Below are 24621 nucleotides of genomic sequence, written 5' to 3'. Positions count from 1 at the left end.
CCGTCTGGAAGTCAGAAAGGTTGTACAAGTTCCTCACTGATAACAGCAACCCACGTCATCAACCTCCCACCACCTTTTTGATGTTTCAAGAAGGTGTCCATCCATCTGCTCTATCAAGGGTCACTTTCATGGCAAAGACTTGAACTCAGAGGCATGATGCAACAGTGCAGCAGTGCTAACCACTGTGACACCATACGACCCCTTTAATTATCACCGCATTCAAAATATCTTTGCTCAGTGTCCAGGAATCTTGGCAACTCTATTGCAATTAGCCGCGTGGTTATTACAGAAACAGATAGTTGAGCTTAAATACAATGTGTCACGATATGATTGAGCAGGAACTGTGAGCAGGGAGGATTTATTCAGAATATTGGTAATAACACTGTACATTTCAACACTGCAAACAACACTGGAAAGGTAAGTCATATAATCATCATATGATACACAAATACTTAAGGTTTCTGGATTTACTCAGAATACTGGTAATAACACTGTACATTTGAACAGTGCAAACAACACTGCAAAGGTGAGTCAGATAATCATCATATTTAAATATCTGCATAGAAATGCTTTTAGAAGGCTGTCCTTAAAATAAGTAAACAACGTCTCTTGAAATGAACTATATAAGCTTGTGTGGTAAACAGATATTCTGAGGCAGATATAAAATGGTGAAAAGTTCCATGTAACAACAGCATAATACAGAGTTCAGTTCAGAAGAAACAGGATGACATGAAGGACCCTGTATTGATCTTCACAGGTGACTTTATCCTCAGGTGACTGACTATAGATACAGCATAATGGTCCTTCCCAGGGTGCTGCTCTGTAGATGAACATCAGCTTATATGCATGTGCAGCTGGTCCTAGAAAAGCTTATCTGCTACCCAGCAAAGTGGCTCAACTCCTTAGATAAAATGGATTGTAACAGATCCTCCATAATCTGGTGACCGCTAACCCAGGAATTTGGTGATCCAACAAGATCTGGAAAACTTGAGACCGTAGAAAAACAATATAGAATAAAACTCTATAGATCCTTCAGCCTTCTGTGTTCTTCTCCCCCAGTAATACCTCCTCTGGGTTTGGTTCATTGTGATCAGCAGGTGATGATGCCTCCACCTCCTGATTCTGATGTGATCCCTGCAAAAGCGTGTCAGTTGATACATTTTATATTCTTTTTTCATCAAACATGCAACGTAGTCACCATGTAATTGTGTTTACTATACCTACCAGATTACAGGACTTATCTTAATGTGACAAAATATTTAAAAATATTAACATCCCAAACATTTATAGTATGAATGTAATACTCCAACTATCATGCATATAGACTTTAATTAAGAAGCTTCCTTATTCTAACTTCCTTGTTACTTTGAAATACACTGTAAAAACTGACAGGTAAGCGTGTCCTTGGATCCAAAGTGGAGTAAATGACAGGAACCCTGAGAATCACAGAGTTCTCGTTCCTCTGTTTACCTCCTCTGTGTTTGGTCCATTGGCAACGGTGGGGGACAATGCAACAGTCTCCTCATTGTCATGTGATCCCTACAGAAGTGACAGTATTAACTTAAAAAGTCCATATTACTGGGTTTGACCAAACGCACGCAGTGACCATGAAGTGATATTTACCTTCCAGTTTACATCATTTTAGTTTTCATGTAACCAACCAGTAATGAAATGCTGGAATTACCAGCAACCTAGAACCCAACAACTACAGCATTTAATTAAAAATCCAAACTTTTCAAATATTCACAGTGGTTAAGTATGGAGACTGTTGATAGGAAGCCAGCTTCCTACTTCTGAATCACACGGTTAAGAAATGACAGGTATCATCTAAAGACCCGGGGAGCCTCCATTACATCATCCCTGAGAATCACAAAGTCCTTTATGCAGAATGTCCTCTATGCTCTGCATTCTGGGATCGGGCCTGTAAATCTCAGCTGTGTTTCTCAATCATAATCACATAAATCTGACATATTTACAAAGTACACTAAAATTAAGATGAGTTTAATGCCAAAACAAATATATAAGAAATCATTTATTTGCCATGAATTAAGTTTATATTGAATATAATGTGTGTCCATGCCCCAGTCAGTGAAAGTGTGTTCCCTACCCTTAGACCCCAGAGAGTTAAGCAACCTTTTCTGAGATTCACTATTATATGACTGTCTTCCATATCATGTTTAACAACAGGGGCCAGTGACCATGGAGAATGTACTGAGATGTTCCTGTGTGCTGGAGTCATAATAAGGGCTCTTCCTCTATCTCAACAGACTCCATACTTACAGGGAAGGAGGAAGAGCACAAGGGCCACAGATCTGCTACAGACACAATTATGTATAATAATCTGAGGGAAGATGGTCAGACTGATGTAGAGAAACAGGCCCCAGGACACCAGCCAGAGGGACAGATGAATCTTGGGCACCTACCTGGTCACGCTTAGAATTTTTGGGTCTCCGAAGATGGGCGAATTCTTCTTTTATTCTTCTGTTATTAGAACAGAGCATTCTCAGAATATCACATTTTACATAAAACTGACAATCATCATGTATTTTACTGATGTCCAATATTGGTTTAAAATATCTGTAATTCCATCATCTATAAGAAGTAACCGGATTATGGAATTGAACTGTGATGAACCTGCTGAACATTTGAATATTTAACACATTATTGTACACATTTGTAACATTTTGTGATACCAATCATAATCATTATATTTAATGTAGAATCTGCTTGTTTATGTATGTGAATATAACATCTGCAATATGTTTGGGCTCTGCGTGGTTTACATGGTGACTCAGTAGGTAACACCGGCACCTCACACCCCCCGGCTTGGGCTCTGTGTAGTTTCCATGGTGACTCAGTGGGTAACACTGGCACCTCACACCCCCCGGTTTGGGCTCTGTGTAGTTTCCATGGTGACTCAGTGGGTAACACTGGCACCTCACACCCCCCGGCTTGGGCTCTGTGTAGTTTCCATGGTGACTCAGTGGGTAACACTGGCACCTCACACCCCCCGGTTTGGGCTCTGTGTAGTTTCCATGGTGACTCAGTGGGTAACACTGGCACCTCACACCCCCCGGCTTGGGCTCTGTGTAGTTTACATGGTGACTCAGTGGGTAACACTGGCACCTCACACCCCCCGGTTTGGGCTCTGTGTAGTTTCCATGGTGACTCAGTGGGTAACACTGGCACCTCACACCCCCCGGCTTGGGCTCTGTGTAGTTTCCATGGTGACTCAGTGGGTAACACTGGCACCTCACACCCCCCGGCTTGGGCTCTGTGTAGTTTACATGGTGACTCAGTGGGTAACACTGGCACCTCACACCCCCCGACTTGGGCTCTGTGTAGTTTACATGGTGACTCAGTGGGTAACACTGGCACCTCACACTCCCCGGTTTGGGCTCTGTTTAGTTTCCATGGTGACTCAGTGGGTGACACTGGCACCTCACACCCCCCGGCTTGGGCTCTGTGTAGTTTACATGGTGACTCAGTGGGTAACACTGGCAGCTCACACCTCCTCCACATGAGGTTAGGCCCACTGGCATCCCTAAATGTCCCCTCACATGTGAATGTGTGTGTGTGATGGACTGGCATCCTGTCCCCTGTCTTTTGTCCTGTGCTTCCAGTGACAGGTGCCAGGTTCACTGTGATGGATGGATGGATGGATGAGTGTCTTATACATTTCTACCATTTTATCAGAAAAAATTACTTGTACATGTATTACGTACAAAAATGTCTACTCACGTTGTCTTTTTCTCCAACCCTGCAAATATAAAACAAACAACTATGCAAGAGCTCAAAACAGTAATGTCAACATTTTAGTAAAGTCCCAGTACACATATTCAGCATTTATGGTAAGTTATGCATCATATCTCTGTTATACTTACAGTATGCAGAGATCTGTATAACAAACCAGCCAAAGAGGAAGACAGACCCAGAAATCAGGACAATCAGCCGTAGATCCAGTGGCTGTTTTCCTGTGTCTGAAATAACATCATCACAAAAATCACTGAGAACTGAGGTCAGTGATGACAGACATTAAACCACAGGAATCCACATAGTATTTCATAAATGGTTTGTACAATTTAGCTGCATTGTTTAGAGGAAAGTTACGTAATAAAAAGTACATTTGCAGGAGGAACTTGAAAGTTCTAGAGTATTTACCTGCTTTGAGTTTTAATGCTACAGCCAGGGCAACAGAATTCAGGAGAGGGAGAGCAAAAGTCCCTGAGAAATATAGAAATTTACGTGGTTTGGCTGAAAAGTAGAGAGAAAAGCATTAGTCATAATGCTGTTTATACATTTAAACAGCCAGATCAGTGTATTTTTTTCAAAACCTGAAAGATTTTTAATATTATCTTTTTTTGGTTCTGCATATGATATAAAGAAAATACATATATGATTTTGCAAGCACATTCATGAGACAGAAGTTGATTTAAAAGTTGAACCAATAAAACTATTTAACTATTACGTCAAAATGAGGGGTGGCATGGGGGTGCAGTGGTTAGCACTGTTGCCTCACACCTCTGGGACCCGGGTTTGAGTCTCCGCCTGGGTTACATGTGTGCGGAGTTTGCATGTTCTCCCCCTGTCGTCGTGGGGTTTCCTCCGGGTACTCCGGTTTCCCCCCACAGTCCAAAAACATGCTGAGGCTAATTGGAGTTACTAAATTGCCCGTAGGAATGCGTATGTGAGTGACTGGTGTGTGAGTGTGCCCTGCGATGGGCTGGCCCCTCATCCTGGGTTGTTCCCTGCCTCGTGTTGTTGTTCCCCGCGACCCAGTAGGATAAGCGGTTTGGAAAATGGATGGATGTCAAAATGAAAAAGTGATTTTTACCAACAGATTTCTCCCGTTTCCAGTCTTGAAAACACGATGTAAGAGTTAGAATGTTGATGAACACAAACTCGCACATCTTTACAGGTCGTCCTGTGATCAAAATTAATTTTTGTTTTTAATATAATAGAGATTATTATTATACATCTATGCATACAAACAAAATACATACCTTAAAGCACAGCCTGAAACTACCAATTCTGTATGGAATAATTTGAAATTTACATTTTAATTTAAAGCAAAATACAATTCAATAAGGATTCATGCCAGACATTATTACAAAACTTTATTATTTGCATCACAAACAGAAATTCCTGATTTAGAGAATTCAGAAAAACCATTTACCAAAAACCAAAGTTCTCTTAAAGACATCTTAAAGGTTTCCTTACAGTTAAAGGTTTTCCTTACCTCTGTCATTTTCTATAATCACACTTAGATACAAGAAACTTAATATCAGGTGAAGTAGGAAGAAAATCCCCAGAAGGATTTTCTGAGCAAAATCTGAAAACATCAAACATGTAAAACAACAGATTAAATAAACATAAAACAGGCCCCATTAAACATTATCTCTCTATTTACTCGACATAACAAAAGAAATAGCAAAATATTATGGCTCTAATAAAGAGAACAGCTCCAATCCTCCTTGGACCCCCTGACCTGTGTGCAGTGGGATACTGGGCTATTCAGAGAGAAAATCCTCCAGGTCTTTGGACCATTAAGGAGGTAGGAATTGACTTCACACACTGGGCTCCAGAACTTCCAATAAAGCTTTAATGGTGTTTAGATCTGGTGGCTGGGAGGCCAAGGAAGACATCTGACTTCATCCTGGTGCTCATGAAACCTCTCCTGAATGTGTTTAGCAGTGTGTATGGGGGCATTATCATCTTGGAATAAGGGGCTGCCTTTCATGGCCAGCTTGCTCTCACCTACAGAGAGCAGGTTGGGGGAGGGAAAAGGGAATCCCCCCACAGCATCAAAAAAGTATTCGTTATTATTATTATTATTATTATTATTATTATTATTATTATTATTATTATGCCTCATCATGGCTGCCTCCAAAGCACCAGGATTTTCCAGCAAAATATCATGAATGATGATGAAAAACTTTAATAACATGCCAACATAGTCCTAGATAAGAACTCAGGTTCTACATCCAGGGTGAAAAGTGTATTTGTTTGTAACACAGGTCAGTTCGTTGGATGAGCAGACTGTCATCACACAGACGGAACCTGAACAGCAGTATGATTTTGGTGTTCCCAGCTTAACAATTTCTTTGATAGTTTTAGCAACTCTTCAGACTGCCCTGGCAACTTTTTTTTTCCCAAAAAGTAACTAGCCACAAATTTAGCTAGTTTTAAAATTTATTTTGCAACTTTTAGCTACTTTTGATGCTACTCAAGCACTAAAACACATTTTCCCTCTAAATGACGCAAAAAAGATTTTCTCTGTCATACACTCAGTCACTATGCATAGTCTGTCTGCCTGGTTATTATGCTTGTTACTATGAATGACTGCTAACTAGCTATGCACTGCAGTGAGTGAGAACAGTGCCAATATATGAAGATAACCATTGAGCAGCTAGCTAGTGAAACAGCACAACTGCCTGGAAAGAGATGTACACATTATATTTGCGTAAACTTTCTATTTGCAATAGTTCAGTGAGATAGCATATATAATACACCTTGTTAAGTAGCATGTTAACTAACTACCAATACACTGATTGTAGGCATTCTAAGGATGTGTGCCAAACAGAACTGATCATGGTTTAATACAAAATGTAATACTTACAGTAAATCCCCTTCAAGGACGTGTTAACGCGCTTAAGTACGACAAGATACCAGAAAAAATACTTGACAGAAATGCAGGCACAGATTCCCAAAGCAGCTACTGCAATCGGAATTGAATATCCTGAAAACAGAAAGATCACATTAGTCTGGGTTGTACAATTGTCCACACGAGTCCCACATGCTATCACTAATAAAAAAATAAAATTTTATTGTTTCTGTTTCAAAAAATCAAAGCTCATTTAAGCTGCTCTTTTTTTCTTTTTCTTTATTTAAGCAATGTTCTTTTTCCTTCTGCTCTTTTTACAAAAGTAAAATTCACACAATCCCAGTCACACGACCCCAACCCTCAATTACACAGACAGTAACATTAATGTAAACAGTGTCATAAACCCGCATTTACAATGTGAATACAGACATGTTTTATCCATCCATCCATCTCCATGCTGTCCAGACCCACACGTAAATCAGATTTAATGGATGTGGACCAATTAGGGCTCTGGAATCAAACTCTCATCGCTGGAGGTGTGAAACTACAGCTGTGCCCATTGAGTCACTGTACCACAATATACAGCAGTTAAGAAAACAATAAGTATGAAAACTGCAGGGAAACTCACCTAAAATGAATGTGTTTTGCATCCAGGCAAAGAGTTGGGTATAAATAGCAAGGATCAGTATGTTAAACAGTTTGCGATTATCTGTAAGACAAACAGAGCAAATCAGACACCGTCATTCTCTCATCAGTCTATACAGATATAACATGATATTAAATAACAAAGTGTCTTTGGGCTTTTCTTCCCCCGAGATAAATCCTGCCGTCCCCAGGGCCATGCAAATTAAGTCACTGTGCCTGGGTCTGGGCCAGAAGACTCATCTAGCCAATCAAAAGCTAATCAGGCAATCCAGTGGTTGCTTCCCACTAACCTTTCCCTGGTTCTTGAATGCTTGCAGTTATATCCAGTGGAATGAATGATTGTCAACCTTGGGGCCAAAGTGACCTCAACCTAATCTCAGATTTGAAATGAGTAACGGCCTGTTCATACCTCCCCGCATGTCTACATGTGGACATGTCCATGGGAACGATTATATATATGATTGACATAAATGCGATTCTCTGTGGTGGAACGGTTGCAGCATCGAGGTTTTGTATTCAAGCAGCCACTGCACTAGTCCACACCTATTGTGGATGTTCAACACACAAAAAAACAAAAATAAGATGGACACTAGGAGTGTAATGGTACATGTATTCTTACCGAAAATGTTCGGTAGGGGTCTTTCGGTTTTGTACGCACGTGTACCGAGCAAATGCGGGAACAGTGCGAATGCGGAACCTTTGTGTGTTTGTATGTTTCCCCCAAGCGACATTCGGAAAGGGATGGATGAAGCTGCAGTACTCTGCGGCATTTGGGGTGCAAGATCCCCATAAAATGTAAAAATCTGAAAATAATACTTGCCACTGTAATACAAAATACTGTCCACATGCACTTTGTTTGTCCTAATTAATATGAACTCTTGCCAAAATTGAAATGAAGTTACTTGTCATGGTCAGAAGATGACTAGAAGAAGATAAGCATAAATATTACTGCAACCTTTCTATTACTGCATTGTTTTATGTTAACCACCATTCAATAATCATTGAAGCGTTCTTGATACTGAGAAACACCCCTGGTGTCCAGATTACATGTTGGATGCATGAACACAGTCCATTTGCAGAGAAGTAGCCTCATGCTGACAGTCATGAGACATCAGAGATTCATATAACAACCACCCTTAATCTAAGGCTACAGGAAAAGATTTAAAGTACAGGAAACATATAAGGGAGATTAACGATCTATTTGCTATCTAGATAAATGATAGATTTGAACAAACCTTTCTGGCCCTACACCACAGAAATCCAAATGGCAAGATTATATTGAAATTCTCTTAAACAAATTGACCTAACAGTACCAAGAAACGTTTAAAGAAAAAGCATAAACCACAGTAACATAACACAGTCCAAGGGCTTTACGGCCTACATAAGGTGACTAGACATCCTGCTTTGCCAGGACTGTCCTACTTTAACAACACCTGTCACAAGAATTCACAAAATATATATAAATACAGTCAGGTCCATAAATATTGGGACATCGACACAATTCTAATCTTTTTGGCTCTATACACCACCACAATGGATTTGAAATGAAATGGAATACTTGGTTGCAAATCCTTTGCAGTCAATTACAGCCTGAAGTCTGGAATGCACAGACATCATCAAACGCTGGGTTGCATCCCTAGTGATGCTCTGCCAGGCCTCTACTGTAACTGTCTTCAGTTCCTGCTTGTTCTTGGGGCATTTTCCCTTCAGTTTTGTCTTTAGCAAGTGAAATGCACGCTCAATCGGATTCAGGTCAAGTGATTGACTTGGCCATTGCATAACATTCTACTTCTTTGCCTTAAAAAACTCTTTGGTTGCTTTCGCAGTATGCTTCAGGTCATTGTCCATCTGCATTATGAAGCGCCGTCCAATGAGTTCTGAAGCATTTGGTTGAATATGAGCAGATAATATTGCCGAAACACTTCAGGAATTCATCCTGCTGCTTTTGTCAGCAGGCACATCATCAATAAATACAAGGGAACCAGTTCCAGTGGCAGCCATACATGCCCACGCCTTGACACTACCACCACCATGCTTCACTGATGAGGTGGTATGTTTTGGATCATAAGCAGTTCCTTTCCTTCTCCATACTCTTCTCTTCCCATCACTCTGGTACAAGTTGATCTTTGTCTCATCTGTCCATAGGATGTTGCTCCAGAACTGTAAAGGCTTTTTTAGATGTTGTTTGGCAAACTCTAATCTGGCCTTCCTGTTTTTGAGGCTCACCAATGGTTTACATGTAGTGTTGAACCCTCTGTATTCACTCTGGTGAAGTCTTCTCTTGATTGTTGACCTTGACACACATACACCTACTTCCTGGAGAGTGTCCTTGATCTGACCAACTGTTCTGAAGGGGTTTTTCTTCACCAGGGAAAGATTTCTTCGGTCATCCACCACAGTTGTTTTCCGTGGTCTTCCCAGTCTTTTGGTGTTACTGAGCTCACTGGCGCGGTCTTTCTTTTTAAGAATGTTCCAAACAGTTGATTTGGCTACACCTAATGTATTTGCTATCTCTCTGATGGGTTTGTTTTTATTTTTCAGCCTAATGATGGCTTGCTTCACTGATAGTGACAGCTCTTTGCATCTCATATTGAGATTTGACAGCAACAGATTCCAAATGCAAATAGCACACTTGAAATGAACTCTAGACCTTTTATCTGCTCCTTGTAAATTAGATAATGAGGGAATGACACACACTTGGCCATGGAACAGCTGAGCAGCCAGTTGTCCCATTACTTTTGGTCCCTTAAAAAGTGGGAGGCACATATACAAACTGCTGTAATTCCTACACCGTTCACCTGATTTGTATGCAAATACCTTCAAATTAAAGCTGAAAGTCTGCAGTTAAAGCACATCTTGTTCGTTTCATTTCAAATCCATTGTGGTAGTGTATAGAGCCAAAAAGATTAGAATTGTGTCGATATCCCAATATTTATGGACCTGACTGTATGTCCCAGTCTCTGTAGATTTCCTTACTATTCTCAATTTTATGTGACAAAAAAGATAAATGCCAAATCAGGCAGATCTGCTAAAAGTTTGGCAAAACATTCAGCTTGTACTTTAAATAACAGGCCATTATTGTTGCCATGGCAATGATTTGCTGCACATGACGCATGCTGCTCCCCCGATTGACAGGTGGGCATGTGCCTGGTGCAGCACCATGGACAGCAACCACCTGTCAATCTTCAGGATAAGTGTTCTGGACAGCCAATCAGCAAACTGCTGCAGGACCCCACCCAGAATGACCAATGGCTGGAGGCAAACGATCACACAGCTGCTGCCGCTGTCCCTGGACCAGGGCTCCCTTTCAAACAGCCTCCCTGGCTATAGGTCTGAGGGAGATCTGGAACTAATGCCTGCATTACTGGCTTTGGTGTAACTGCAGTGATCTTTTGGGTGTCCTGTGAACTCTCTTGCAGCCTTTTCCCTTTCAGAAACTCCCATAGTCACCTTCCCTCTTCTTGGGATTTTTTTCCCCCTGTAAGTATGATGTCTCAGAGCTGATGCTCATTCACCCACCACAGATTGTGTGTGTTGCTTAGTGTAACCAAGCTACGGTACTTACAGATGAAATATGCCCAGATTTTAAGAATGTCTCTGAGTCCTAATTCCCCAGTTGTCTTTAGGGAAAGTAATATCCAAAATACACTCATGATAACTGAAATAAGGGAAAAAGAGAGTCAGTCACCACGACGTTCATGTCAGACATAGAGTGAAAAACAGATGTGGTCAGTGATCCTGTGTTTAAAACCCTGCACTGCACATCCCCGTCACCTGACAGTTTTGGGGTTGAATCCCATGTTGGTACTAAATGTCATACAAATTATCAGGTTTAACATTTATGTATTTAATTCACTACAATATACAATACAATACCTAATTCTGCAACAGTATTGTTGTAACTACAAAGCCTAAGACAAATTCAAAACTTAAAAACATACTTACTTGGGAATAAAATCATGCAGATAGGAATCATTAACATATATAAAAATGTTCCAAATTGTTCTTTCCTAGCTGAGTGATTTTTTGCCAGGATAAAAATGACAGCACCTAAAATAATGTAAGGATAGAGTCAGACCCCAAGTTGGGCACTGAAGTACTTAAAGAACATCTCAGGATATGAACCAAATGTGGATGGATTATGGAAAAGTAACAAGGACAGTTGGCTTTAGTATTTTATCACACAAACCATACTGTATATATCAACTGTGAAATAAAGACATATTGAAACTATCCATGTCAAATACATAATAGGGGGGAAAAAAAGTATTGGACGTACCTCTTAATCATGGAATTTAGGTGTTTAATTGCCACAGATATATAAACTCAAGCACTTGCTCATGTAGTCAGGTTTACAAACATTTGTTAAAGAATGGGACATTCTGAAGAGCTCAAGCGTGAATTCAAGCGTGGTTCTGTCATAGGATGCTACCTTTGCAATAAGCCAGTTTGTGAAATTTCTTTCCTGCTAGATATTCCACGGTCAACTGTAAGTGGTATTATGGCAAAGTGGAAGTGTTTAAGGAATACAGAAACTCGACTGGAAATTGCAATTCATGTCTAACATCAGTGCCTGACCTCACAAATGCTCTTATGGATGAAGTCCCACAGACACACTGCAAAATCTAGTGGAAAGTCATCCCAGAAGAGTGGCAGCTGTTATACCAGCAAAGGTGAGACCAAATCTATATTGATGCCTATGGATTTAGAATCAGATGTCATAGAAGGTCCTGCATACGCAATGGCTAGTTCAGTTCCCAATACTTTTGTCCATATAGTGTATTTCTGAAATTCCAAGTTTAACGTCATGGTGGCCTATACCAGTTGGCATCGGGGACACCCTGTTGGGGTGCCAGTAAATCGGAAAGTATATACACTCACACACAACAGGCCATTTTAGGTCCCATTTTACCAAAATGCATGTTTTTGTTGTGTGGGGGTAATTTCAAAGTACACGGAGGGAACCAGTACAAATACAGGGAGAACATGAAAACAGCACACATGGGAACTATACCCAGACTTACCTATGGATACAACCATGATGATGAGAATTATAATTCCAGTTATTTTTGCTATGGTGCCACGTATTTCCATTTTGGTACCAAGTCCCTGACGCACATAGCGGATAACTAAAAGCAGGTGAGAACAGAGTCAATAGCCGTGAAATTCATGCCAGACACAGACTAGAAAAACAGATGTGTTCACTGTTCCAGTGACCCTACACTATACAACCATGTCACCTGGAGGTTCTGAGTTTGAATACTGTGTTAGAACTAGCAGAACTAAAAGTACATCAAACTTTAATTTCCTGATTTAAATGAGTTACTAAAGGAGGGGGGACTCAAACCCACATGACATGGGGAGCACATGCACACTGGACACAGAGACAGGGGGGAGTCAAACCCACATGACATGGAGACCACAGGCAAACTGCACACAGACACAGGGGGGACTCAAACCCACATGAAATGGGGAGCACATGCACACTGGACACAGAGGAGGGGCCTCAAACCCACATGACATGGGGACCACAGGCAAACTGCACACAGACACAGGGAGGACCCACACCCACATGACATGGAGAGCACATGCATAGTGGACACAGACACAGAGGAGGGGGCTCAAACCCACATGACATGGGGAGCACAGGCAAACTGCACACAGACACAGGGAGGACCCAAACCCACATGACATGGAGAGCACATGCATAGTGGACACAGACACAGAGGAGGGGGCTCAAACCCACATGACATGGGGACCACAGGCAAACTGCACACAGACACAGGGAGGACCCACACCCACATGACATGGAGAGCACATGCATAGTGGACACAGACACAGAGGAGGGGGCGCAAACCCACATGACACGGGGAGCACATGCACACCGTAACTACTTAATCCCAACTGGGGTGCGGGGGGAACCAAAGCCTAACCCGGGAACAATGGATGCAAGCAGGAACCAACCCTGGGCAGTCGCCAACACACCGCAGGGCACACGCACTCACACAGCCACACTCACACAATTACAGGTCAATATAGACTCGCCAATCCACCTGCCCTGCACGCTTTTGGACTGTGTGAGGAAACCAGAGCCCCCGCGGAAAGTCACGTAAACATGGGGAGGGTGCGAACTCCACACAGAGAGGACCCGGGTCTGAACCCAGGACCTTCTTGCTGTGAAGCAGAAGCGCTGACCTCGTCACACATTTTTGTTTTTAAATACAATGTAAATACATTCTAACATCTACTGATAATTCTGATTATTCAGTATTCCTGAAATCTATAAAATGATACTCACTTCGAATTATAACAAAAATGATGAACACAAGTATGATGCCACCCAAAGTGAATCCAAACAGTGCTGTGTCAGTTGTAGTTGGTGAATATTTTGTTGAAAACTCGATGAGAGAACCTGAAATGAGATAAGAATAGTCAGTCATCATGTAATTAATGACAAACACGGGGAATAAAACAAATGTGCTTAGTGGTTTGATGATGTAGCAGATGCTTTTGTTCAAAGTAACGTAAGAATCAGAGAGCAGAGTCAGCCAGCTACGGGACTTGAACCAATAACCTTCTGACGAGGGGCAGAGTTCATGTGCAGATATGCATACTCAGGGGTGCAGTACATAGCAGAAAGTTAGGGCAATTCCAAGGGCCCATGAGTGACAGGGGCACTAAAAATTTAGGACAATTATCGGATTTGTCTAGGTAAGGTGCCCAGTATGGTATGTTTTCATGGGGTCAGGACTCTAGACTACAACCATTTAGTTGTATTTTGTGACCATTTTTGGAGACAATGTGACTGAATTTGAAGGTGCACCAATGTGAAGGTACACCAGTGGCCCCATTTTGTTTTTTTTTAACTATCATTGTATATCATGTGAAACATCAGGAGGGATGTTTTTTCTGTGTTCCAGCTTTATTGCTCCCTTTTTTTCTTGCCAAACTGACTTCTATCCATCCATCCTTTTACTATACCCTCTTGTCCTCTTCAGGGTCAATGAATCAGATGGAGTTAAAGGCCTTACAGCAATATAGTAACTCTACTAGCAAAAGGATTTGAACACACAACCATCCAGACATGGGCACAGAGCCCTAACCTGCTGAGATGCACACCATCCTATATCGTTACACGTAAACTTACCTACACATACAACTGTGATAACGAAGATGTTTCCTAAAGACACAGTCACGTATTTCATCTCCCCAATTGCTTCTGTAAAATCAATGTAAGAGTTAATTTAACAAATACAACGCATCTCAAGTCACAACAGTTATGCTAAATAATCTGGGATAAATAATTTGTTTTGACAGACTATTATAATGTTCAAGTTGGTATTCATCAGATTCAATAATGCAGTGTTTCCCCTACCATTATATTAGAGGGGTGCCCCCCCCCCCCCCACAATGGGGGCCCCCATTGAACGTCAAGTTAATGTTATTTAATTTTATTTTCTATATAGCTATAAGATTACCTTTCCTATAGAACAGGTCTATACATTGTCCTTTTATTAAACAAACTAAATTGCCTTATGTAATTTATCTAATTTACACAACAGCTTGTCATTTTTGTCTCTACATGGTCACGCATTTACAATTTTCCTCTGCTCTCTGTAAGTGCTCTGAGTTCCGCCCCGATGCACTTGCGTGCACACACAGGTGAGCACACTCCCACCAGCTCGACAAAAGCCATGCCGTTTGCAAACTGTGTTTCGCCAAAATAATATGCTCGGGCAATACCACAAATCTTAGGGCACATTTAGCAAAAACACCATTCCGATGTACAGCTTGCAGGACAGCAAACGGCTAAATAAGTCGATCCCTCTCAACGCACATTGAAACAAATTCTCATACCAAAGTTACCACCAACTTCAACTCAACAGCGCATTATATAACAAAAGAGTGGAAGCTGGACTCCTACATACTTCAAACAAGAGCGATGCATGACACCGGCGTGAACATTGCAGCGTTACTGGCGGAAGTTGTTACTGAATGGAGATTGGACGACGCGCCTAATATGAACGTTGCGGCTGGACTCGCAGGCATGACCAAACGTAAGTTGTTTTGCACACAGCCTTAATCTCGCCTTGCAAAGAGAAACCAAGCCACACCCAAGCTGTACCGCAAAGGCAGACTAATTACAGCAGTGGTTCCAGCTCGCTTCGGTTTCCTACTGCAGAAGGGTCGGCTCAGTGAAGGCGTTGCCGGGTTTGGAGAGTGACAGTGACGTAAAACTGAAGAGACACTTATTTACTGTTCACACAGTGTAAGTCGTAATGTACTATGTGCTAATATCTGCCAGCAAGTCTGTGAGAATCCTCGTGTTATGTCAGCATCAAACATTTACAGTTCATTTATTATAGGGCTCTGTTATAGGTGTTTAATGTCAAATAATTAAATATTTTGCAAAACATTTTGTCCCATACTCACCCCCAAAGGAACAATAAGTTTAGTTTGACAATGCTGATTTTCAGGTAAAGATTAAAGTCAAATCTGTAGTTTCAACAAATATGGTATGTTCTTCAGTTAAAACAGGATACGTTTTTCACATAATAGTAATAGTAATAACAGTAGGCCAGTCGTGCACATAGGTATATTTCACCTGCAGTGCTGTTTCCAATAACACATCATAGATCTGCAAACAAAATCCTCAGGTTTTTGTGGTTGTTTTCAATGCAGTTGTCACTTTTGATTTGCTTGCAGTTTCAGTGAATGTCCTTCAAAACTGAACACACTTTCATTTTAGCCCTGAAGTGAACATGTTTTATAGCATGTTTTATGTTACCCCCCCCCCCCCCCCCAGACACTCATGACTAACACCTGGAGCAGTAAAAAGTGGGTTTAAATAAATGCACTGCGAGCTTCAGATCGTGCGCTTTAGATCATTAAAATAGGGGCCTTTATCCAAGAAATCCTTCACATTACGTTGTCAAAGCCCAGTAAGTAGATAAGTAGTAATGGCCCACTAATGACGTACAGAGATATTCACAAGCAGTAAATAATTAAGCCCTGTTAAGAGTTAGATGTTCTTATATTATTATTACAATGCATAGAACAGGTATGCCTCACCTTCACATGCCTTCTTTGTGTCTCAAAGCACAAACACTTCTAAGAATTGCATGAATTATATTCAAATGATCAACACTATTCAACAGGACCCCATAAGACTATGTAAGTTTTTATTCGACCGGCCCGTTTGCTGTCCTCATCACAGTGAGACATGTACCAACAATTTGTCCTCTTTTGAACTCTGATATGTCTCCATTATGCTGTGTGGATTTTGCAATATTTTATGTACAGCTGTGCTGTTGCTCTGCTGATTCAATCTTCACACTCTGCACATTCCATCAGAAACAATCAGTGAAGAATGACCACTAGGTTGCGCATATGTAGATGTGAAACCTGAAACATCACTTTGGCCAGTGTTCCAGTTACACTGTCCAACGCCCGTATATGCTATATGTTTCAGATTTTCACTAAACCGGCCTGAAATATTTGTGCCACCTATGTTGCTGAAATTTTCATTTGTGCTGCTTTAGTATTTTCAATATAAATGTTTTGATTACATGGGAACATCACCACCGTGCCTCCGATATGGACCAAACCAGTCAATCTTTTGTGCCATTTACAAATGTTTGTGCTGTTGTTTTTTATCTCTGACTTTATGGCATTACATGATCGATTACATCATCATACCTGGATTCTCATCATATATAGGAGGGTTTAGTTTAACTGTAACCAACACACTCATGTTCTACAAACATCTACATTTGACAGCAAAATACCACACACTAAAACTGCAGTTAACATGACCTGCGCGTCCAGTCCTTGTGTGTGCCACGCCCCCTGATCATCTACGCGTGCTTCCTCGATCGTGTCCAGCTGTTTCCTGTTATTTCGGTTTGTCTTGTGTATTTAGTTCATGTCTGAGTCTGTATTCCCCTGATCCGTCACTGATGCTCGTCGCCGTCTGCCCTGTCTTCCCTAATAAACCCTCGTATCCCGCAATCCTGCCTACCTGCCTCGTCCTTCCCCGCTTCCCACCTGCTCGCCTGACCCTGGTCACAACAGCAGTTGAGACATGAACTGAATCTGGAACATTTTAAATCTGTATATAAAATCATACACAGGCTGCAGCAGACATCTTTATTAAAATTAAAAACCTCTGTGACCCACATTTTAGAATATTAGCTGAACAATGCACTGTTAAAACTGCAGGAGAACCAGCAATTATATGGAAACACTTGAAATATGTACTATACAAGTTTCATAATAATCATTTATATTATATTTTATTATTTTGTCAAGCTGTCACCATCTTTGAACGGTGTATATTGGAAACAGAAAAATACAAAAATAAGGAAACATACCTGTTGAGACCACATATGGAGCCATAATAAATAGCAGCAGGATGTTCAACAGACTGATGACAACACAAGTAACAGCCTCTCCTGCAGATCCTGAGAAACACCAGTCACACAAGATAACACTTATTGAATATTTTGCAGTATTTAGATGTAGGTCTGCAGACTGGATCGCTGTTTTTGGGCCATTCCACCGAATAAGTGCCATTTCTGTCTTCAGGACATTATATGTATAAATATGCATGAAAGTAGCTTTATGATACATGCTATTATCATGCAAAATGTCCCTCAAAATGTCCTCATTGTAAATTTAGCATAACTGTACATACAGTAATCCATCCATTTTCTGAAACCACTTATCCTATTCAAGGTCATGGGGTGTCTGGAGAATATCCCGGAAGCTACGAGTGCAAGGCAGGGACGCATCACAGGGCATATTCACACCCTATTCACTCACACACACCTAAAGGCAATTTGGTAACTCCAATTAGCTTCAGCACGTGGGGAGGGGGGACCGGAGTACCCAGAAGAAACCTCACAACGCTACAGGGATTACGAGCAAACTCCACACACATGAAATCCCAGCAGAGACTTGAAGCATGGACTCACAGGTGTGAGGTGCTAACCACTGCACCAACATGCCACCTCCAGCATGAATGACGTAAAACATTAATGAAAACTACCTAGGAGACTGAAAAAACAAAGTATGTCACCTGTCTCTGCTGACTAATACTGAAATATAATGATTAAAAATGTTCAACAGGAACTTGCATCATCTCGGTCACCTGAAGACCATAGGAAGACCAGAAGATTCTGGCAACCAGGTATCTTACTGATTCCTGACTATAAGAAGCAGCTCCCTCCTTTGTTTAACTACTCCCCCCTATGTTACTTGAATTGTCCTCCTTAGGGTCATGGGGGGTCTGCAGTCTACAGGTGCAAGGCAGGGAACAACCCTGGATGGGGCACCAACCCAACTCAGGGCACACTCACTCACATACTGTATAGGCTACGTTCACACTGCAAGCCTTAATGCTCAATTCTGATTTTCTGCTCAGATTGGATTTTTTGTTTGCCTGTTCATATTACTCTGTCTAATGTGGGCAATATCAGATTTCAATGTGCACGGTTCACTATACTGAACTGGCCCGCGTGCGACAAAACGACAAAGACACAATGGAAGGCGCAGAACATGCGCAAAAACAAAGACGTCACTTTATTGTTTCGAAAACTGCCCGGTTACGATATGAGCCTTCCAGTTTCGCGTGAACAGATTTATCTCCCCAAATACCTCACTGTCCCTTCACTGGCCAGCTTCTGTGCTCTCCTCCATGTTTGGCATTCTGACAGAGAAATATGGTGACTTCCGCCTGCGCAGAATTGTGACGAACGTCAATCAAGAGTGACATCAAAGTCACATGAATTGCGATTTCGCTGTTCAAACTGAGGTCGCGTTGCAAAAAATCAGACCTGTATCCCATTTATGACCACATACTGAAGTGGCCCAAATCGGAATTGAAAAAATCGGATTCCATGTGACTTGTGCTCTTCACATTGTCATGAAAAAATGCGATCTGAGTCACATATGAGCAAAAAATCGGATTTGGGCCACATTCGTCCTGCAGTGTGAACGTAGCCATATAGGCAATTTGGTAACTCCACTTAACCTCAGCATGTTTTTGGACTGTAGCTGAAAACGAGAGTACCTAGAGAAAACCCCACAACAACCGAGGGAAAACATGCAAACTCCACACAGGTGGAGCGGTGGCAGAGATAACTTCCTGATCTCTCCTAGACCATTAGCCCTTAACCATCATAAATCCATTTTATTTACTACAGCCCTCTGTTCTTCATAAAATGTTTTTTAAATAGTAAAACTCACAAGACACAAATAATGAAAATCTGTCAACTTTCAAAGAATTCTTTATATTCAATAGGCTCACCTTCAGTTACACCCCACAGGATGAACGCTGCGGACACCATGATTGGCGGAACTGTGACATGTGAACAGTGACTCAGCAGAGCCTGTTTGCGTTTATCTATAGACAGAAAGTAGAATCAGATTTAATCACATGCTGTTTAACATTAGATGACGATTCATGCAAAGTTTAATGATCTACAGTCATCCTCAGATGGTCATCCTGCTGCATGCTCACATACAGACACCCAGTACAGACTGTCAGTCTCACCAGATGCATTATTTTAAGCATAATTTCAATGAGGACCTCAGCTTTGGTACAGTGTCTTGGTTTGCTGGGTTTTACAGCAGAGGTGCGTAAAAGTATAAGTCCAGTCCAGTTCCCTTTTCCCATCCCCTGCTTGTCTCGTTTTCCCCTCTCCTTTCCCTTTACCTTTCTGTCGGTCCTCAACCCTAGACTGAGGATCGTAACAATATTCACAAATGTATGTTACCAGAGACACAGGAACAAATTTTAATTAGATCACAGTTAAGTTTTGTACTGTTTTCTCTTAATGATGTTGTAATGTATCACAACACCCCCATGTAAAGTGCCTTGGGATGACTCTGTTGTGAAAGGCACTATATACAAAAACTGAAACTGAACTGAATTAAGCCCTGCAATTGTCAGGCAATAAAAATTTATATACAGTCCTTCTTGATACCCCATGTCTGCTGAGATGGCCTCTACAGGATATGTGGCTCCAACCACAGATCCACTGAAATGAATAGCAATGACACAGTAGGTTTGACACGTTTTACAAAGATTGGATTAAAATGTTTCAAAATCTCATACCTTCCATTATACAATGCCAGACAGAGAAGGCACCACTAAGTAGGACTACAGGTGTGACAGCGATGCACAGCCCCAGAATCAGCCAATGCAGGGATGAATAACCTAAAAAACGAAAAATTTATGTATTTGTGATTCCTAACTGTTGTTGAGCCTTAAAACGTGCTTATTAAAATATGAGATTTTTCATATTCTCATATATGGTTTGACTATATTTACACAACATGATACACAGAGCTGTTTAATTTTATTTACTTAGTTATGTTAAATAGAATTGTTAAAATATGCGGCTATTATAACCACATAAATTATTATGAAATAATACTAAAACCACAAGTTGTGCACTACATGTGATACCTAAACAGAATATTAATTCATTAATTTTATTTTGTGTGTATATATATAGTAAATGGACTAAATTTAATGTTTTCTACTGTTACATTGAGTAGAATACACCCAATTAGGGTATGGTATGCGCATAAAGATCAGTCTACAGCAGAACCACTGACCCTCAGGAACTATGTTGAGATGCATGTTAAAACCAGTCCTTTTAGTAACCAAGCAAGAGGGAGTTAAAATAAGGGCAATACAGGTGTTTAACTGTTGTTAATGCACCCAGTTTTACATGTAGGTCATACAGGTGGATCTTCACCTGTAAGTAAAACCACAAGAGTCAGCCTGGTTTTCCCAATGCGACACCTTGTGTAGGTGACCTGGTGACTCACCCAGTGCTGCTATCCTGGCAGTTGTATTGGCAGAATCAGTATCTGAGTGGACTTCACACCTGAACTCTCCTTTGTCTTCCAGCCTGACTTTCCTCAGTTTCATTGAGAAGTTTCCTTTGGGAATTTCCTCAGTGAAGAATTCAGCTCTTCCAGAGTATCTCCCATCCTGTGACTCTGGTCTGTTCTCTCCATCAGCGAACAGAAGCACCATGATGTCACCGTCATCGTCTGTCTTTATCCATTCCACCTGAATCTCTGCCACATTAACATGGGTGTCCACAGAGCAGCTGAGAGTCACATCCTCTCCAACATGTGCATAGACAGGCTCATCTGCACCCGTCACCAACAGCCACCCTGGAACAAGAAGAGGAAGATTCATACAACCTGGCAACCTCACATCTATGTGTTTTCCTTCTTACTTAGGGACAAAACATCGATATTTTAGGCTGTTTCCATATGAACATGTTTTATATCTTGCCATTCAGGAACCTGAAGAATGAAGGGTTTTTGACATTTTTGTTTGAAAAATAGAAGACCACCAAAGAAAACATTGGAGAACCAAATCAATGAAAATGTCTCCAACAGCAATAATATCATATTTCACATACGATAGGGATCAAAAATAAGCAATAATAATAACGCAGGTCCATACTGGGGGCAGCGTGTGGCTCAGTGGGCTAAGCTTCTATGCCTATAAACAGAAAGTCATTGGTTCAAACCCAGCCTCAGCATGTTTGCAGCTCCTTCAGCAACGCCCATAACCCAACCTATACTGCACCCAACCCCCACAGCTCCTCCTGCAGGAGGGTGGGCCCATGTAAGCCCTTTAAGCTATGCCCATCCTGGCCCCAGCATCCAGGCTCTCACCAACAAGCTCCCCCCAAGCCTAGCTCCAAGGTGGGGGGCCTAGTCTCCCTAATCTGGACAGGGTAACATCTTCCTTTGTCAATCACACTTTGCCTGGCCACTCACCCAGGACCAATTTGCCTTGGGAGACCCTACCAGGGGCAACAGCCCCTAACAACATAGTTCCTAGGATCACAGAGGCACACAAAGCCCTCCACCGTGATAAGGTGGCGATTTATGGAGGAAACACCAAAATTGGCCTGGCCCATATCAGTTTTATAACTAAAAACAGCTGGGAACATGGCATGTTTAGCAATGGTGCAAATTGATTTCAATAGAAGCCACATTTCCAATGGAATTTTAAAGCTAATTTCAGTGTTTCCTTACAATGGTGTACCTGCTTTGTACATATGTATTTCATGTTTACCTGCCCCAAGATGAGTAAGATCCCCAAATTTCAATTGGAATTGTCGCTTCTTGTTCAAATGAATGTGTACAATTGCTCACCATGTTGTGAAGCCAGTTTACTGATACCATTGGCCCAAAGTGTTTAACCCCTGAGACTCCTGTCTGGACGCCACCACATAATAACAACCAATGTATATGTGTGCAATGTTCCTTTGTGGATTTAAAGGTGAGGACCAGAGAGATAACAAGTGATATAACATCATATAACGTCACCCTGAAGTGAGCTTTCCATGCCAAAAGCAATTAATCAGTAATCGATCAAACAATTAATCAATCTTTATATAGAACTGTTTTAACCACAGGATTTACAAACTGCTTTACAGACAAAGAAAGTAATTAAAATAAACATACAATAAATGATAATAAGCACTGAAAAAATATATATAATAAAGGTGCTTTTTATGTATGTGTTGTATACACTGATTCCTAATAAAAGTACACTATTATAGAACTGCAAAGATGCAATTCCATGCTGTAAACTGGCTCCGGGGCTACCTAATGTTGCGATGTTCTGAAGCGTCATGGAGTGTGCGTGCTCAGTTGGTTAAAGATGTGTTCAGTCCAAATTCCAGCTGACCAATATACGTGTAAGCTGCTAAGGCCCGTCCACCCGTTAAAACAGTGCCAAAAGTCAGAAGCAAGAAAATATTCCAAAAGCAAAAGCAAAAAAAAAAAACCATCCATCCATTTTCCAAACCGCTTAGCCTATCCCGGAAGCAATGGGCACGAGGCAGGGAACAACCCAGGATGGGGCGTCCAGCCCATCACAGGACACACTCATACACCATTCACTCTCACATGCACTCCTACTGGGGCAATTTAGCAAGTCCAATTATTCTCAGCATGTTTTTGGACTGTGGGGGGAAACCGGAGTACCCGGAGGAAACCCCAAGATGACATGGGGAGAACACGCAAACTCCACACACATGTGACCCAGGCGGAGACTCGAACTCGGGTGTGAGGCAACAGTGCTAACCACTGCACCACCATGCCGCCTGAGTTCGCGTATCTTAAACCAAAAAATAGCGACTCAAACAGGAGACGCCCAACCTTAATAAACTGTAAAGGAGCCATAGACTAACGGTAAAGAGGGAGTCGCACTTCGGCTCCAACTTAAGATATTGTCCACTGATAAGACGAAACATATTTTGTGGTTCAACTGCTGTTTAAGTTGGATGAAAAAACGCAAAGGTCTCCACAAAATCAGAATTAAAAACCGTAAATCTAAACCTTTCGCTAATATCAGAAACACGTGTATAATTATATATAGGATGCTTTCATTTTACTACAGGGAATACATAAATTTTTGCTAAAAATTTAAAACCACGCAACAGTTGTAACACATATAATAAGCACTTTAACTTGGAATCTGGATAGCTGCATTTATTAAATTCACCATACTTGGTATACACACACCCTGAAATATTACTTAAGATCATCGTAATTTTGTTTATTAAACATTATTTCACGAACGTAAGTCTGCTTTTAAACAATACATACCATCAGAGTTATTGACGAACTTGAACAAGATTAATATAATAGTGAGACTTTCCGTCTTCATTTTCCATTTAGGTGCTGATTACTTTTTTCTTAACTGTTTATAAAAACTGCAGGCAAATTCGCTTCTGCGAAAGGGCGGATTTCGAATGCTGACACGGGTGGCACCCGCCCCCCAAAAATACGATTGGCCCTCCTGATACCATCCCTAACACTATTGGTGTAGATTACTGTCAGTCTGCATGTTTTGAATAGCGGATTTTTTTCGGCACGGGTACGGAGTATGACTTTATTCGTAGTCAGTACACTAAATTATACAGCCTTAAATATATAAATTGGGATGTTGTCCTTTTTCTCTGTTGCAAAGTAATATGCGATTCTCACGTATAATGGCTTCTAAAGTTGAGCTCCCAAGAGAGTACTGGCTGAAGTTGGCTCCTTATTCCGATTTTTCGGTCCACCTGAATTGCTGCGCAGGCGAATGCAATGACGCGATTGCGCCTGTAGGGGGACTCATTTAGCGAGGCTTACATTCGAATTTCATTTGGCTTTCGATTCGTATTAACTGAACACGATTCTACTGACTTGTTACCACTTTGAGGAAAGTACATATCTGGGCATTTTTAGTAATAGTATGTGTGTATTGTATCAGAAAATGAGACAAACGCAAAAGTCTATCCAACTCCCAATCAGACCCGGAAATATGCCCAATCAAGCAA

General features: G+C 41.2%; 1 protein-coding gene across 1 annotated transcript; it reads right to left on the bottom strand.

The window, feature by feature from the left end:
• Positions 1-342: 342 nt before the first annotated feature.
• On the bottom strand, positions 343-24045 carry LOC125704998 (uncharacterized). Its single transcript, XM_048971270.1, has 20 exons — positions 23906-24045; positions 21092-21445; positions 20370-20471; positions 19560-19655; positions 17623-17712; positions 14397-14468; positions 13548-13661; positions 12274-12378; positions 11195-11299; positions 10815-10907; positions 7233-7313; positions 6620-6739; positions 5240-5332; positions 4835-4924; positions 4162-4254; positions 3885-3980; positions 3742-3760; positions 2424-2481; positions 1471-1539; positions 343-1134 (listed from the first exon to the last, which is right to left on the bottom strand). The coding sequence occupies exons 1-20, from the start codon at positions 23964-23966 to the stop codon at positions 1033-1035; spliced, it is 2013 nt and encodes a 670-aa protein (XP_048827227.1). The 5' UTR covers positions 23967-24045; the 3' UTR covers positions 343-1032.
• Between the last annotated feature and the right edge of the window lie 576 nt (positions 24046-24621).

This window comes from Brienomyrus brachyistius, chromosome 12, assembly GCF_023856365.1.
Source record: "Brienomyrus brachyistius isolate T26 chromosome 12, BBRACH_0.4, whole genome shotgun sequence".
Taxonomy (NCBI): domain Eukaryota; kingdom Metazoa; phylum Chordata; class Actinopteri; order Osteoglossiformes; family Mormyridae; genus Brienomyrus; species Brienomyrus brachyistius.
The sequence above is the reverse complement of the archived record's forward strand: the minus strand, read 5'-3'. Positions and strand labels throughout refer to the sequence as shown.

Bases quoted from the DNA above. Each gene is read 5' to 3' on its own strand.
- LOC125704998 (XM_048971270.1), bottom strand. From the start codon at position 23,966: ATGAAGACGGAAAGTCTCACTATTATATTAATCTTGTTCAAGTTCGTC. The intron at 20,472-21,091 runs GTGAGTCACCAG...TTCGTTTTTTAG, and splicing joins TGCCAGGATAGCAGCACTGG to GTTATTCATCCCTGCATTGG. The intron at 19,656-20,369 runs GTATGAGATTTT...TTCTGTCTATAG, and splicing joins CTGGCATTGTATAATGGAAG to ATAAACGCAAACAGGCTCTG.